Source organism: Gopherus flavomarginatus, chromosome 5 (genome assembly GCF_025201925.1).
Source record: "Gopherus flavomarginatus isolate rGopFla2 chromosome 5, rGopFla2.mat.asm, whole genome shotgun sequence".
Classification (NCBI taxonomy): Eukaryota; Metazoa; Chordata; order Testudines; family Testudinidae; genus Gopherus; species Gopherus flavomarginatus.
In genome coordinates this window covers 102,676,714-102,693,806 of record NC_066621.1, presented here as the reverse complement: position 1 = coordinate 102,693,806, position 17,093 = coordinate 102,676,714, and the positions used below count along the sequence as shown (strand labels likewise).

General features: G+C 42.0%; 1 protein-coding gene across 5 annotated transcripts in view; it reads right to left on the bottom strand.

Annotated features, from left to right (window-relative positions):
- FMN1 (formin 1) overlaps nt 1-17,093 on the bottom strand; it is a 362,805-nt gene that overhangs the window by 210,841 nt on the left and 134,871 nt on the right. For all 5 annotated transcript variants that reach the window (XM_050954781.1, XM_050954785.1, XM_050954782.1 and 2 more), the window contains one exon: nt 4,183-4,244. In XM_050954781.1, coding sequence (XP_050810738.1) covers nt 4,183-4,244 — 62 coding nt within the window. The remainder of the gene's footprint in view (nt 1-4,182; nt 4,245-17,093) is intronic.

The following is a 17,093-nucleotide window of genomic DNA, read 5'->3' as shown; positions in this document are numbered from 1 at the left end:
TCTTTCCAGATTCATGGGGAAGATAAGTCTTAGGAAAGAAAGCCACATGTATAGATCGTTTAAAAGTAAATTTTCTCCGAAATTATTTAGTTCTCAATCAACAGTAAGTGGTTTTAAGAAGGCTGTCTGGTCAGTGGATACCATTGTCCATAGCTCCCAAAGGGAGCAGAACTGCAGGTACTGCTGAGGTAACAACTAGGGTGGACAGGTGCTCAGTTTTCGACTGGAAAGTCCAGTCGAAAAGGGGACCTGACAATGTCCAGTAAGATCTATTGACTGGACACCCAAAGTCCAGTTACTGCGGGTGGGGGAGGTGCCAAGTCATCACTTGTGCCAGCCCCTCTTACCTGCACTGGGCATCTGCAGCTCCCGCCCTGGCTTCCCAGGCAAGTACCTCCCGACCTGGGCAGAGATTGGGGACAGAGAGCGGAAGAGCAGCGAGAAACAGGTGCAGGAGGAAAAAAGTGAACAGAGCAGGGCCTCGGGGGAAGGGGCTGGGGCAGGAGTGGGGCCTTGGAGGAAGAGGCAGTGCTGAGGTGAGGTCTGCGGGAAGGGGCGGGTAAGGAGAGGTTCTGGCCCTCCTGTTGGAGTGTCCAGTTTTTAAATTACAAAGTTGGCAACCCTAGTAATGATAGTTAGTACAGGGGGACTGAAGCCCAAGGCCTAATCTGACAATGGGAGAATCATGTGGGGTTCCACCCCAACAAAGGTGATGGCTTGAGGCCTGAGACCTGGAAGGAATGCATTCAAAGAGACCAGGAGAGGTCAGCAGGGCCACGCCTCAAGGAAAATCGCACTTTGGGCAAACTTGTATTTTGGCACTCTTGGCCTCCGTTGGCACGGCACTCCCCACATTGCCCCTGGTCCCCATAGGTGCCCCCCACTGTCCCTGGTCCCAGTGGGCTCCCAAAGCTCCTCACCCCCTTTTCCCCAATCCCTGTACGATCCCCCTTTTGCCCCAACCCCTGCCCCCTTTCTGCACCCCTAATACCTGCATTCTCCACCTCCTGCACTCCTAATGCCTGCTCTCTCCTGTGTCCCCAACGCCTGCAGTTTGCCCCCTTCATTCCTGATCCCTGCACTCTGTCGCGCATCCACGTGGAAAAAAAGATCTGGATACATGGAGGGGCTGGCATTGCTACTCCCTCCCCCGAATACTGCTCCTCCGGCCCCCTTGGGGAGTGAGGGGGTGGGAGCGAGGTGCAACGTTAGGGATCCCTGCTTCAAAATTACTTTCTCCACTTGGGCTGCATAAGGGGAGGGCAGGAGAGCAGCAGCTCCTGATGCTTGACTCACAGCACAGCCCAGGTGTGGAAAGTGACCTGGATGCAGGCAGCCTAGCATTGCTCCTCACCTCCCCTTATAGTCCCCCTAGGGAGATACAGAGTAAAGGGGGAGGGAGCAGTATCTGTGCATCACTGCTTCCCCCGCCCCAATTCCTCTGCCAGGAGGAAGCAAGGAGAAATCTGGGTGCCACCCCTTCCCCCCTCCCCACGCATCACCTCTGCAAGTTTGCAGCACTCCCCACCCAATCAGGAGCAGTTTCTGACACTACACTGGCAACATGCACCTCTGCGCTGCCAAACGGTGCCCCTCTGACCATGGCACCCTGGGTGGCCCACCCCTAAGGCCAGCCCTGTGAGCGGTGCTGTTAGCCTGCTAACTGTGACAGTCTTTCTTTTCCAATAGTCATGGTTAATAATTGTGAGGCTTTTCCTTATCTTTAAGCATAGTGTCACCTAAAGGATGCCAAGAACACAACGTGACAATAATATTGGGAATCATATCCCTGTGCTGTGATTGCCTAGAGAGGTTGGGGAATCACCATCACTGGAGACTTTTACGAGCAGGTTAGACAAACACTTGCCAGGGGTAGTCTAGAGCCCTGCCATGAACGCAAGAGACTGGACTAGATGACCTCTTGAGGTCCCTTCCAGCCCTACAATTCTATGAGTTGATATTAAAACACACAATTAAGATTTGGCCTACCATTTTTTGTTCCTCTAGACTACAAAGTTTTAGTAATTTGGGGGATAAAATTCCTTGGAGCTCAACACTTTAAACACCACTTTCTACACCGCATCTCCATATCTAAGTCAATTAGGTCTGCATAGATTTGTCCTCAGAGTCTGTCAATGCTACTCCTCAATCATCTGGAAGAACCAGTGTTGAGTGATGTGCAGAAATCTTCACATCTCACCGCAGCAACAGATGCCACTTACTGGTGGAGTAAAATAAGCAGTAGAAGGGCAACATACCCATCTCTTTAATAGCCCAGGAAGTGAGAGACTAGAGAAACTATTTGTCCCTCTCTTTATTCATCTCATTTTGTTTACCCTCCTTTTCTGTATAATCAAGCATGAGGCATCTTGCCAGAGGTATCTGGGCACTAAAACACCAAGAAACACTTTTTAAAAAGCCTTTTTGACGTTCTTTAGGCAATCAGATGATTCCATGAAGACTTTGTTAAATGTGAGTGTGTCATCAAGCCATCTGATTTGTCAAACACTGATTCTATTTTGTTCCCCCAAAAGCCCAAATTTATTGATCTTCTCAGCATGCTTTAAAACCCATCTGTTTTTCTCAGTAAAATTTTAGCGTAGTGTGCACTACAGTAGAAGAACAGGACTTCAGCTGGATGGCCAGATTTTGTTATGAAATTGGGCTAACTGGACTTGTTTTTATATTGCTATGTTATACGTTTTTATATGACATGATAATCTGACTGATGAATCTACAGTCATTGAGAATATGCTTTTAAAAAACAGAAATCAATAAATGCTAAGTCTTCAGCATCAAAAACCACGACTCATACATTTCAAGGAATTTTGAAGAAAATTAAAAAAACAAACAATATGAAAGAAATCCTGGTCCCAGTGGAGTCAATGGCAAATCTCTCATTGACTTTTCAGTGGGGCAAGATTTCACACTCAAGAAAAATGATGAAAACTGAAAAAATTATGCCAGCTCAAGAAAAGTCAATGTGTGTGAGGTAAGGGAGGGAAAAAATACAACATTCAGGACTTGAGGAGACTCAACAAGTGGAATCTATTAGTAAAGCTTCTGAGAACATGTTGCCTTTCATGTCACCAGGCTCAGACTTTTTCCACCTGCTATTTTCAATTCCATTTGCCTTAATGCTGACAATGGAAATGCTGCATGTGTTTGTAACTCAGTGACTTACACACTGAAAACACAGCACAAACATACTGTGGTACCATGGTGCAAGTATTACAGCTAATTCACTGTGCAGTGCTAGAAAAGCATTATATAATTTGACCAGAAGATAATTCAAAGTGTTTAAAATTGGCACCATCTTCTTGTTCAACAGATCGGCTCCTGTGCTATATATTCAACCACACCGGCTTGCTTTTATGACAAAAGTATGCTTTTACTACTTTTTACTTCAGTTAGCACTGCAGAGCCAACATTATTTTGGAAGATTGGTCCTGCTTTGAGCAGGGGGTTGGACTTGATGACCTCCTGAGGTCCCTTCCAATCCTGATATTTTATGATTCTATGAAGAGTGGGCTAGATTCTGATGAGTTCATATACCATCCACAGGCTAGTTAATTAAATTCAGATAGCAGAACTTTTTCTATTTATGTTGAACTGTGATCTTTCTAGCTCTAACAGTCAGAAACCAGACTGGGTTTTCAGAGGTGGCATTTAGGAAAACAAACATTATTTTACTCATCAAGGTAGTAAAATATGAAATCACAGACACACAGCCCCACAAATGCAATTCCTATGGGCAGTTTTTGGAGAATAACTGCACTTTATAAGAAATCTATGCTGCTACTTAAAAGAAAAAGCAATGAGTTAAGTCATGGAGCTTTAATATGCTAAATGAGTTTACAAATTACAGTGCTGATGAATCAAAGAGATTAATTTGCCTTGTGCCCTGCATGAGTGATACAATCAGCAAGCTTACAAAAAGGACATTTGAAAAAATGCTAAATCCCTTTAAAAATGATTTGTGACTGCACATATGGATTTTAAGTAAACTATCGTTAATTGTGCTGCCCATCAGCTGAAAACTAACTTTTAGAGAGAGAAAAAATATATGTTTAATATCAGAACATAAATCATATACTGGATTACTTAAATCTGCAATTTGCACAAGATTTAAAGAATGAAAAATCACTTCTACAACAAATCAGAATCATTAAAAAGATGTACCTTTACGTTTTCTACTTCTTCCTTGTTTTCCCTCTTTAATTGCAAAATTGCAGCATGGTACTCTGTAAAAAATAAAGAAGTGATTCAGATTAATGACATAAAAGTCAAAAAAGCCTCTGTCTATGAAAACATCATGACACTCTAGACACAGTGCCATTTCATACTGTGCTTCCACGCCAAAAAAACATAACTTGAAGCTTCTGAAGAGTAGGCCTGCTATAAAGGTGACAAAGAAAATGTAAGTCACATTGATTAGCGTGCATATTCCAGGATCATGTGATATATGTGGCCATACTGACAATGGTGTTCACAGCGACAGAGGATAATACAAATAGCTCTCACATGGGGAGAGGAGTAAAAAGTGTATGGGTGGAGTGGGAATGTATTTCAAATTGAGGTAAACTGAGGTAACTGAAGAAACTTGGGATTTGATTTTTGAGGTACAAAGTGGAGTTGATAGCATGCTTCTATCACACACACAAAGTTTTGAAGGAATATCTACATTTAGTATTCAAATCTTTCACTGAATTGTATTCAATTTTAAAGCCGATAACATCTACACATAGAATGGACAGGGTGCAGAAAAAAGCCAAGTGATTTGAGGGCTGGAAAAATGCCCTACAGCAAGAGATTTAGAAACCTTAAAGCTTATCAAAAAGAAGATTGAGCGGTGACTTGCTTACAATGTATAAGTACCTTGATGGAGAAGAAATACTAGGCACCACAGTGCTTTTTCGTACATCAGAGAAAAGCAGCATAACAAGAACAAATGGCTGGAAGTTAAAGCCAGACAATTTCAAATTAAAAAACAGGCAAAAAATTTTTAACAGTGAGGGTAATTAACATTGGAACAGCCTACCCAGGGAAGAGAGAGATTTTCCATCTCTTAATGTCTTTAATGCCTTTTTAGAAGCCAGAATGCCTGTGTAGATGATATGCTTCAGTCAACCATGTTACTGGGCTCAATGCAGGGGTACTTCGGTGAAATTCTATTGCCTGTTTTATACAGGAAGTCAGACTAGATAATCTAACGCACCCTTATAACATTAAATATATGAATCTATGAAAAAATATGAATCAAATATGAATGAACAGAATATACAGTTCATAGATCTATTTACAGATAATTGTTTTCTTACAAAGAAATAAAGTACTGTTCCTGGCTTTGGTTGTGATCTGAAACCCTAGCACTATTTTTAATATTTTGTCAGACTAAGATTTTATTATATATTTTACAAAATTGTAACTGCAAATCACAGACCACACGATGAAAGACTTCATACAATAATATGTATTTGATTGCTATTTGAGTATGGTACAATAGGTAAAAATAAATGAGTATATCCTTAAACTCATCATGAGTCCAATAAACAGGACTCTAACTAATACAATTCACAGTTCAGAGTAATGAAATGGAAAGAAAACCATATGGGTCTGCCTAAAATTAAGCTTGAATTTCAGGGGAAGATGGGGTTGCCAAGACATAACTGCTTAGTCATGAAAATATACTTGCATTTTAGCTTTGAAAACATAATTAAAGACCTAAAAGAGTCTTCTCTCTACTGACTTGAAAGCATTCTAGGATAATATTAACTACACTAATTACAGGCTTGGTAGAGCGCTTTCTTTCAATAAGCAAACCAGACTACAAAAACTGACTATTTGTTGTGTTTAGTAAGTGGAGTAACTGTCAGTGCTTGTATTCATAAATCACAGTTGGTGCTTGCTCACATTCTTTAAAGAAAGCTTGTTGCAAGTGAGACCGAAGGTCCAAAGGTAGTCAGTCCCTCATATGGCACTAAGGAAGCAGCCACACATTTGGCAACTAAAGCTACTCTCCTCCTCTCTGTCTCCAGTTAAACATATTCAGCCAATGGAACATAGCTCTGCTCCTGCTCCCTAGTACAATTCCTATTGACCCAGTAGGGCAGACTCAGAGACTCTAACTGTAATGAATGATGAGCAAAGACCAGACTGAACATGTTTAAGAGAAGCATTTCCCTTTGAGGTACTTCATTTGCCCTGGAAAGAGAGACTTAAACTAGCAGATGGCTATAGAATATGTACTGTATCTGTCTCTTGGGAATAGTTGCGATCAAACTACAGAAGTCGTTCAACAAAATTCAACATTTTTTGTTGGTCACCAAAAAAACTAAGGCCAAAATTTAACTGAAAAGTTTCACTGTCTTAGGGTTTTATATGGTGCCTAGTACAGAGAACTAGAGCAACAAAACAAAACAAAAACATTCTCTCTTTCTTTGGGGCAGGAGTCTGACTGTGTGTGCCTTTCTTTTAATTGTTTCTTTAGGGAGGGGGGAAGGATACTTGGTTTTCTACCAGTTGGAGAGTTGCAGCGCTGGTGAGGGAGTTACAGCGCTGCAACTTTGAAGGTGTACACATCTGCAGGGCACCACCAGCGCTGCAACTCCCTGTTTGCAGCGCTGGCCGTACTCCCGTTTTGTCTCGGGTGTAGAGGATCCAGCGCTGGTGATCCAGCGCTGGTAATCCAATGTAGACACTTACCAGCGCTTTTCTTGACCTCCGTGGAAGGAGGAAGCCTCTGGTAATCAAGCTGGTCTCCTTTCCCGGTTTGCTCTCTCGTTCCCGGAGCCCAGAGCAAGCAGGTCTCCTTCCCTGCGGTTTGCTGGGTGGCTCCGGGAACGAGAGAGCAAACCGCGGCGAAGCGGGTCTCCTTTCCCGGTTTGCTCTCGCGTTCCCAGAGCCCAGAGCAAGCAGGTCTCCTTCCCTGCGGTTTGCTGGGTGGCTCCGGGAACGCGAGAGCAAACCGCGGCGAAGCGGGTCTCCTTTCCCGGTTTGCTCTCGCGTTCCCAGAGCCCAGAGCAAGCAGGTCTCCTTCCCTGCGGTTTGCTGGGTGGCTCCGGGAACGAGAGAGCAAACCGCGGCGAAGCGGGTCTCCTTTCCCGGTTTGCTCTCGCGTTCCCAGAGCCCAGAGCAAGCAGGTCTCCTTCCCTGCGGTTTGCTGGGTGGCTCCGGGAACGAGAGAGCAAACCGCGGCGAAGCGGGTCTCCTTTCCCGGTTTGCTCTCTCGTTCCCGGAGCCCAGAGCAAGCAGGTCTCCTTCCCTGCGGTTTGCTGGGTGGCTCCGGGAACGAGAGAGCAAACCGCGGCGAAGCGGGTCTCCTTTCCCGGTTTGCTCTCTCGTTCCCGGAGCCCAGAGCAAGCAGGTCTCCTTCCCTGCGGTTTGCTGGGTGGCTCCGGGAACGAGAGAGCAAACCGCGGCGAAGCGGGTCTCCTTTCCCGGTTTGCTCTCTCGTTCCCGGAGCCCAGAGCAAGCAGGTCTCCTTCCCTGCGGTTTGCTGGGTGGCTCCGGGAACGCGAGAGCAAACCGCGGCGAAGCGGGTCTCCTTTCCCGGTTTGCTCTCGCGTTCCCAGAGCCCAGAGCAAGCAGGTCTCCTTCCCTGCGGTTTGCTGGGTGGCTCCGGGAACGAGAGAGCAAACCGCGGCGAAGCGGGTCTCCTTTCCCGGTTTGCTCTCGCGTTCCCAGAGCCCAGAGCAAGCAGGTCTCCTTCCCTGCGGTTTGCTGGGTGGCTCCGGGAACGAGAGAGCAAACCGCGGCGAAGCGGGTCTCCTTTCCCGGTTTGCTCTCGCGTTCCCGGAACCCCCCTTGAAGCCGCCCAACAGCGCTGCAGTGTGGCCACATCTAACACCACTTGCAGCGCTGGTTGCTGTAAGTGTGGCCACTCTGCAGCGCTGGCCCTATACAGCTGTACTAATACAGCTGTAACAACCAGCGCTGCAAAACTTTAGATGTAGACATGGCCTCAGAGACTCTAACTGTAATGAATGATGAGCAAAGACCAGACTGAACATGTTTAAGAGAAGCATTTCCCTTTGAGGTACTTCATTTGCCCTGGAAAGAGAGACTTAAACTAGCAGATGGCTATAGAATATGTACTGTATCTGTCTCTTGGGAATAGTTGCGATCAAACTACAGAAGTCGTTCAACAAAATTCAACATTTTTTGTTGGTCACCAAAAAAACTAAGGCCAAAATTTAACTGAAAAGTTTCACTGTCTTAGGGTTTTATATGGTGCCTAGTACAGAGAACTAGAGCAACAAAACAAAACAAAAACATTCTCTCTTTCTTTGGGGCAGGAGTCTGACTGTGTGTGCCTTTCTTTTAATTGTTTCTTTAGGGAGGGGGGAAGGATACTTGGTTTTCTACCAGTTGGAGACAGAAACAGTTGAAGTCTGTGACCCAGGAAGCATCCTATGCATAGATCTTGTTTAAATTGTTTTAACTATTTTTGCCAGCTAGAAGGAGCTATATCATTGCATCTGGGCTGACATAAAAGATCAAAGGGAGAAATTACTGGTAGTTTTACATTTATTTGGTTGGTAAAAAGAGAAAAATATGGGACAAAATAACAAGGACAGGCAAAAACAACCTATAATGTCATCTCTTCAATATCTCTCTTCCCTTAAACCTATCAATAAACATGAAATTCATCAGATTTAAAGTCTAAGTACATAACTCATAGAGTAAACAATTAAACCACACCAAAAGTAAGGAATACAAAACCAAATAGGAATCTTAACCAGTCTGTACATAAGATACAATTCCTCAGCTCCTTAGTTGCTGCCTGTTTCCAGATTGGCTAACTCCTCTACAGCTACCAAAGAGGAATTCTCCAAACACTTTCTGACTCAGAAGTAAATTAACATTTCTGTAGGGGCAGCGTGTAGATTAATATTTTAAAGTTCCAGTATCTCAAGGATCTTGAACATGACAAAGTAGTCAAGAAAAAAAGACTAGTCTTAAAAAATGGTTTGGTGTGGTTTTTAAACCATGTATTTTATTTAAGAAGCAGAGTATTATTTACCATTTGGAAGTAGCAGTCTTGTTAATTTCTTGACTTTTACATCAACTCTTTGGATTGGCAAACTCCAGAATAATTTCAGTGGCTTGGAATGCTGCAACTCTTAGTTATAAGATTTTTTTATTTGTTGAAGTTACCTTCTTCCAAAAAATCTTGAAGCTTGGGGCAATAGCAGATGATCTAGTGGCCCCTTCTGCCCTTAAACTCTACGGCTCTATAAGAAATAGTGTACCCAATCTTCTGCTTAAACATATCACCTCTGGGTAGAAGCAAATGTCCAAGTCTTTGAATTACTTATATACAGTGTGTTGCATATCGATATAGTGTACTGTATATCTAATACACTTTCTAGCATGCTATAAACAGATATACTGTAGCATACCAACTTACTGACCAGTGTAAAGTTTATTCCAGCCAAACTAAAAAGGAAGTATCTAAAATACAAATATTCCTGATGAGTGATAATGGAGACTGCTCTTTAAAGGAGATGTTTAATTCTGTAATAAGGATATAAAATAAAATAGTCTTCATCGGTTAATTTAAATATTGTAAAAATAATCTATTCAATAGGAGCTGACACCCAGCAAAGTGTGTTTTACCTCCTCCTTAAGCAAACATTAATATTTGTAGGTCTAAGATGACACAGTGAAAACGAAACCCAACAGATAAGACCCAGGACTGAATATAATGATTTGTACAGTGCTATATGACACAGACAGCAAACAAGTGATTCATTCTTCTCCTTAGCTATTTATCACAAGGGCAGTCCAATTTGGGACTATTTATTGTGTGCAATTTCAGTCCCTTGATGAAAGAGTCCGGCACACAGAACCAGTGGTCTGAGTTGTCAAAATCATCACCAAGGAAGGAGAGAAGGGAGGAGAGGGTTCCAATGGCAATGGCATCCTAGAGTGCAAAGCTTAAATTTTCTGTCCATACTGGCTCAGAGGGATACAGTGCAAAATACAACAGTACTTAGATGTTGCTCAAAAAAAAGTGCAACCACTATAGTGGTGTAAACACCAGTGCACTGTCAATACAAGTTGTGAGTGAATGCAAGGAGTTTTCCATATGTACTAGGAGGCTGCAACACCAAAGCAGTGTAGGGTAGTGATAGCAAGAAAAAAAGTCAGGTGGCAGGCACTTTCAGCATCTGCAGATGCAAAGAGGACAAGAACTGGCAATTTGGGATTTTTATGTTATAAGGAAAGAGAATAGGAAAGAGTATGTGTGACGGGTTGGGTCACAGAAACCCCCCTGGGACTGTCACCTGATGGGCTCAGACTATCTCTGAGCCCGTTCTTCCTGCCCTCTTGGGACTTCAGTATCCTGTCTTGTTGAGCCAGACATGCTAGTCTGCTGCAAACACAGACCCAGGTCTGAACCACATCCCCCAAAAGCTGCAGACTCAACAGAAAACAGCTTAGAAAGTGCTCCTGTCTCTAGCACCCAGATACCCAGTTCCCAATGGGGTCCAAACCTGAAATAAGTCCGTTTTAGTCTGTATAAAGCTTATACAGATAAACTCATAAATTGTCCACCCTCTATCACACTGATAGAGAGATATGCACAGCAGTTTGCTCCCCCAGGTATTAGTCACTAACTCTGGGTTCAGCAATAAGCAAAAAGTGATTTTATTAAATATAAAAAGTAGGATTTAAGTGGTTCCATGTAATAACAGGCAGAACAAAGTAAGTTACCAAGCAAAATAAAATAAAACATGCAAGTCTAAGCCTAACACAGTAGGAAACTGAATATAGATAAAATCTTACCCTCAGAGATGTTCCAATAAGCGTCTTTCACAGACCTAGATTTCATTTTAGTCTGGGCCCAATCCTTTCCCCTGGTACAGTCCTCGTTCTAGGTCAGGTGGTGGCTAGGGGATTTCTCATGACTGCAGCCTTCTTTGTTCTGTTCCATCCTCTTTTATAGCTTTGGCATAAAGCGGGAATCTTTTGTCTCTCTGAATCCCCACCCCTCCTTCTAAATGGAAAAGCACCAGTTTTAAGGTGGATTCCAGTACCAGGTGACATGGTCACATGTCCTGTGAGACTCCAAGCCTTCATTCTTCCCGGCCTGACTCACAGGAAGGTTTGCAAGTAAACAGAGCCATCTACAGTCAATTGTCCTGGTTAATGGGAGCCATCAAGATTCCAAACTACCATTAATGACCCACACTTTGCATAACTACAATAGGACCTCAGAGTTATAGTTCATATTTCTAGTTTCAGATACAAGAATGATACATTCATACAAATAGGATGAACATACTCAGTACATTAAAAGTTTTGTAATGATACTTTACAAGAGACCTTTTTCATGAAGTATATTTCAGTAACATTATATTCACACTTATTAGCACTGCAATATAGCAAAGGAGAGAAGGATAATACTGAATGTCCAGCATGTGAGTTCCTTACTTTTTTCTCACAGGGAATCCCAAAGTAGGTAAGACGATCAACAGGTAGATATCAGTCTGGCATGTTCCAGTGTATCCCACGGCACACAGGTCAGGTAACAGGTTTTATAATGTTTTGTAGTGCATGTCATTGTGTATCATACATATTCTTGACCAGTCCATCCCCTTTTCCTTATCTCAACTTTCACATCCCACTTATGTTGGGGTCCCCAGGTTCTACAGGTTAATTAATCATTTACTTCAATGGGTTGCTTTAACTTTTCTGTGGTCAAACACCTGCAATTTTCTGTAATACGTATTTCTCAGGAATCTCTTAAAATATCAGCAATTCATGTTTTGTGGTTTTTTACTTCAGCTCCACCAGTTCTTAAACACAATTGCTTACTGCAACACCACATTTTGTGAATAAAGATCACTTACCATTACTTATTCATGTGAACCTACAATTTAAGGCTTGATTAGTTTGGCTAAGCTAACTTCTTTTGCAGGCCTCAAGCCTTCTGATTCTTCTACTTGTGTTTCAGCCTTAATCAATACTTATATCTTATCTATATTACTTACATAAATATCTAAAAGTGCAGGGCTGACTACAAAATTTTGGAATTCCAAATGCCTCAAGTATGCCAAAACCAATTTTTTTCAGACATTTCAATTCACAGGAAATTTCAAAAATATTTGTTTTCATTTCAATTTGGACCAAAACCAAATTTTGAAATGTCAAAACTTCTCATGAACCAGAAATTCCAAGTTTCAACCAGGAGTAATTACAATTCTCTTCTATATATAATAAATTCCATTTTCACAGAATCATAGAAACAGGGCCAGAAGGAACCTTGAGAGGTCAGCTAGTCCAATGGTTCCCAAGCTTTTTACTAAGGCAACCCACCAACTGCATTTTGGCTTTTTTGACACCATTCCCTCCTGCATCCTAGCTCCTTTCTCCCTCCCTTGGCCCTCTAGCCTCCTGCTAGTCCCTCTCCTCCCCTCCTTAACTGTCTAGGCCGACAAGCTTCCCCCGTCTTCTGCTCCCATTTCTCCTCCCCTATTCAGCCCTCCAGCCTCATGCCCTGCCCTCCAACCCCCTGCTCCCTCCTCTTTCCAGTCTCCTGGACGAAGAGTAGTATGCTATATTTGAGTTACTATTTTTTAAAAAAGCATTCAAGACATTAAAAAAAAAGTATGAAACCACTTTTGTTGGGTAATAAGAGAAAGAATAAAGTACATTAAATTAAGACATGTAAAAGTGAATTCAACTTGTCTTCACTCTAATACCTGAAGTGTAAAGACCTAAGTCATCAAGGGACTTCAGTCAAACGTACATGTCATGAGCATAAAAGACAACCATGGTTTTAAGAAGAAATTAGACCAGTATGAGGGAATACAAGAAGATCATTAAGAATATAATTCTGAAGAACAACTTCTGACCACTACTCAAGTTGTGGGGTCTTGTGAGGATTTAAACCCTAAGTATATATTAAGATAGAGAAACCAACAGCGACAGAAGTAAATTTTAAAGCAGGGGAGTGATGGGTCATTTGTCGTGAGCTGGAGAGTGAGTCCATCTACACTCACCCTACAGTGACAGCTCCTGTCCTACTGGGCTGGGCCTGGTCCCCATTCCCAGCATTACAACCTGGTGCATAGGGTCACAGCATCACTCAGGTTTGGACCAACTGCCCCTCCATCATGACAGAGACCAAATTTGAGTGAGTAGCATTGTGACATGGTTGACAGGGTCACAGCACCACATGACATCATGCACCATGTTACATCACCCAGAGCAGGGAGTCAGGCCCAGCCCCACTGGACAGGAGCTGCTGCTTCTGCCAGATGAATGAGAGTCAGACTCATTTTCCAGTCCCATGTAAAAATTTGTGTTGTACACCTCCTTTTGTCACTTGCATAATATGCTTAGGTGTATGCATGGCGCCTTTTTAAAGGGACTTGACCCCCATTATCTCTGCCACTGCAAAGAAAAATCTCCTTTTCACTGTAAAAGTAGTTTTAACAGCTATTCTTGTTTCTATTGGGCCTGCAGAAAATAAAGTTAAAATTAAGTACTGCGGTATTTGCCAGCTTGCTTGCCCTGAGATTAGAAGCAATAAATGACTGGGTGTTTGAACATATGTGTTTTTAGTTAAGCTTTGGAATTCAGTCACTTTTTTATACTAGTTTTAATATTTGTTAGATGTTTCAACTGATTTTTAAATTAGAAGTTTTATACGATGTTGTCATAAACAGATAGCTAAGGGTTAATGTCTCGTTCACCTGAAGCACCTGACCAGAGGACCAATCAGGAAACCGGATTTTTTCAACTCTGTGTGGAGGGAAGTGTGTGTCTGAGTCTTTGTTTTCTGCCTGCCTGCTTTCTCTGAGCTTTGGAGAAGTAGTTTCTATTTTCTAGTCTTCTGTTTCCAAGTGTAAGGACAAAGAGATCAGATAGTAAGTTATATGGTTTCTTTTCTTTGGTATTTGCATGAATATAAGTGCTGGAGTGCTTTGATTTGTATTCTTTTTGAATAAGGCTGTTTATTCAATATTCTTTTAAGCAATTGACCCTGTGTTGTATCATCTAATACAGAGAGAACATTTGTATGTATTTTTCTTTCTTTTTATATAAAGCTTTCTTTTAAGACCTGTTGGAGTTTTTCTTTACTTCAGGGAAATTGAGTCTGTACTCACCAGGGAATTGGTGGGAGGAAGAAGTCAAGGGGAGATCTGTGTGTTGGATTGCTAGCCTGACTTTGCATTCCCTCTGGGGGAATAGGAAAGTACTTTTTGTTTCCAGGATTGGGAACGGAGAGGGGGAGTCCCTCTGTGTAGTTTCACAGAGCTTGTGTCGGTGTATCTCTCCAGGAGCACCTGGAGGGGGGAAGGGAAAAAGGATTATTTCCTTTGGTTGTGAGACTCAAGGGATTTGGGTCTTGGGGTCCCCAGGGAAGGTTTTTCAGAGGGACCAGAGTGCCCCAAAACACCAGTTCATTACACTTAAAGCATCTTCCATTTGATGGGTCACTGGGCCGAGGTGAGTTACTGGAGACTGGTGAGGTTGAAGGGTAGGGTATCTGTGGCTTTACTTGGGTGGTATGTGGGGTCTTTGGCTGTCCTCGGTTGTAGGGTTTAGGGTCTGTGTGCCCCCTGGGGTAATCGTTCCCCTTGACAGTAGCTTTCTTGCTTTCTGCCAGTTCCATCCATTTGGCTCCAATCTCCCCCGCCTCAGCGATATCTTTGGGATTTCCATCTTGTATGTACCGTGTGATGTCTTCAGGAACACCATCCAAGAACTGTTCCATTTGTATGAGGAGGTTCAGTTCTTCCAAGGTTTGAATGTTGTTTCCTGTTATCCAGGCCTCATAGTTTTTTGCAATGTAGTAGGCGTGTTTGGGAAATGACACCTCGGGTTTCCACTTTTGGGTTCTGAAGCGCCGACGGGCATGATCTGGGGTTATCCCCATCCTGTATCTGGCCTTGGTTTGAAAAAGTTTATAGTCATTCATTTGGTGCTTAGGCATTTCAGCTGCCACCATGTAATAACCTTAGTCCCAGATTTGGACCTTAGCGTCCAAAATATGGGGATTAGCATGAAAACCTCCAAGCTTAGTTACCAGCTTGGACCTGGTACCTGCTGCCACCACCCAAAAAATTAGAGTGTTTTGGGGCACTCTGGTCCCTCTGAAAAACCTTCCCTGGGGACCCCAAGACCCAAATCCCTTGAGTCTCACAACCAAAGGAAATAATCCTTTTTCCCTTCCCCCCTCCAGGTGCTCCTGGAGAGATACACCGACACAAGCTCTGTGAAACTACACAGAGGGACTCCCCCTCTCCGTTCCCAATCCTGGAAACAAAAAGTACTTTCCTATTCCCCCAGAGGGAATGCAAAGTCAGGCTAGCAATCCAACACACAGATCTCCCCTTGACTTCTTCCTCCCACCAATTCCCTGGTGAGTACAGACTCAATTTCCCTGAAGTAAAGAAAAACTCCAACAGGTCTTAAAAGAAAGCTTTATATAAAAAGAAAGAAAAATACATACAAATGTTCTCTCTGTATTAGATGATACAACACAGGGTCAATTGCTTAAAAGAATATTGAATAAACAGCCTTATTCAAAAAGAATACAAATCAAAGCACTCCAGCACTTATATTCATGCAAATACCAAAGAAAAGAAACCATATAACTTACTATCTGATCTCTTTGTCCTTACACTTGGAAACAGAAGACTAGAAAATAGAAACTACTTCTCCAAAGCTCAGAGAAAGCAGGCAGGCAGAAAACAAAGACTCAGACACACACTTCCCTCCACACAGAGTTGAAAAAATCCGGTTTCCTGATTGGTCCTCTGGTCAGGTGCTTCAGGTGAACGAGACATTAACCCTTAGCTATCTGTTTATGACAGATGTAACACAATTTTTTTCAAAATTTTTGTTCAGGTCAGAATCAGAAGATCTTGTAATCAGTTTCTTCCCAGTAGCATCACTGTCTAGACAAACTGATATTTTGAGACTCCCGAAGTTTGCTGGATTGTTCCATATTTCTTTATGACCTGCGAAATTGGGGGAAATCCCTGAATTTCTTAAGGGATGACTGAATCCAATCAAATTGCATATAAGGCCTGAGGCAGTGCCCTATTCTGATTTATTAAAGTACTCAAAGTACTACTGAGGAGGAGTTTCAAAGAGGAAGCATAGTCATGAATCTTTAAAAGTGGAATCAAAGTGATTCAAGTGTTTCAAGCACATGGAATTTCATATCATGTCAATGTCTCTTGAGCCAAGATTTCAGTGATTAACTGAGCCAGCCTCCTTAACGGAAATCCTGATGTATTATTCTTACATATGCAACAAACAGTGTTCACAACTCTCATGATTTTTTCTGAGTTACATGATATTCAGTATTTTTTTTTAAAGCCACACATGCTGGAGTCATGATTACAGGAAAATCTCAACTTTCACTTCTTAAAAAAGTGTTTCTAATCCATGAGAATGCAAAGAAAAATCTTATAAACATGAACTCAAAGAGCTGAAAATTCAGAACGAAAATAAAAAGAATGGCAGATATAGTATTTTTAAAAATCTCATGATTTTAAGTCAATTTCAGGATTTTGGGGCTTGTCTCGTGATTTTTGAATGCTTGGAGTTAGTAGTACTGAACATATAGGGATAATGATCAATAAAGATACAGTCAGGAAGCAGCCGAATCCAAAAGCAAGGAAATTAGATGCTTATATATATTTATAAGCATCTAATTTCCTATATTATATATATATAAAAGCATCTAGTGTATATATATATAAAATTTCACACACACGCTTTACAAAAAAAGGAAAACATTCAAGTTGAGCCAGTCAAAACATGGAATTGACATCTAAAAGAAATAGGTGGCAAAAAAGAAATATAATTAAAAAAAATGTAAAGTGCATGAATTACATAGAGAAAGTTGGCTCTGTGCTCTGACATAAAAAACTGAAAAACAATCTTGAGAGTTACTGTTAGAAGTGTAATTAAAAAACCAGAAATGGGCAATCAGAAATGGGTGGTTGATTAGCAAAAGAACTATGGTCAACAGAAGGCTTACACATTTTTAAACAAATAAAGAAAACATCAGGTATACATGTCATAGACATCTAGTGTTTGAAGAAGAGAAAGCACTGTCT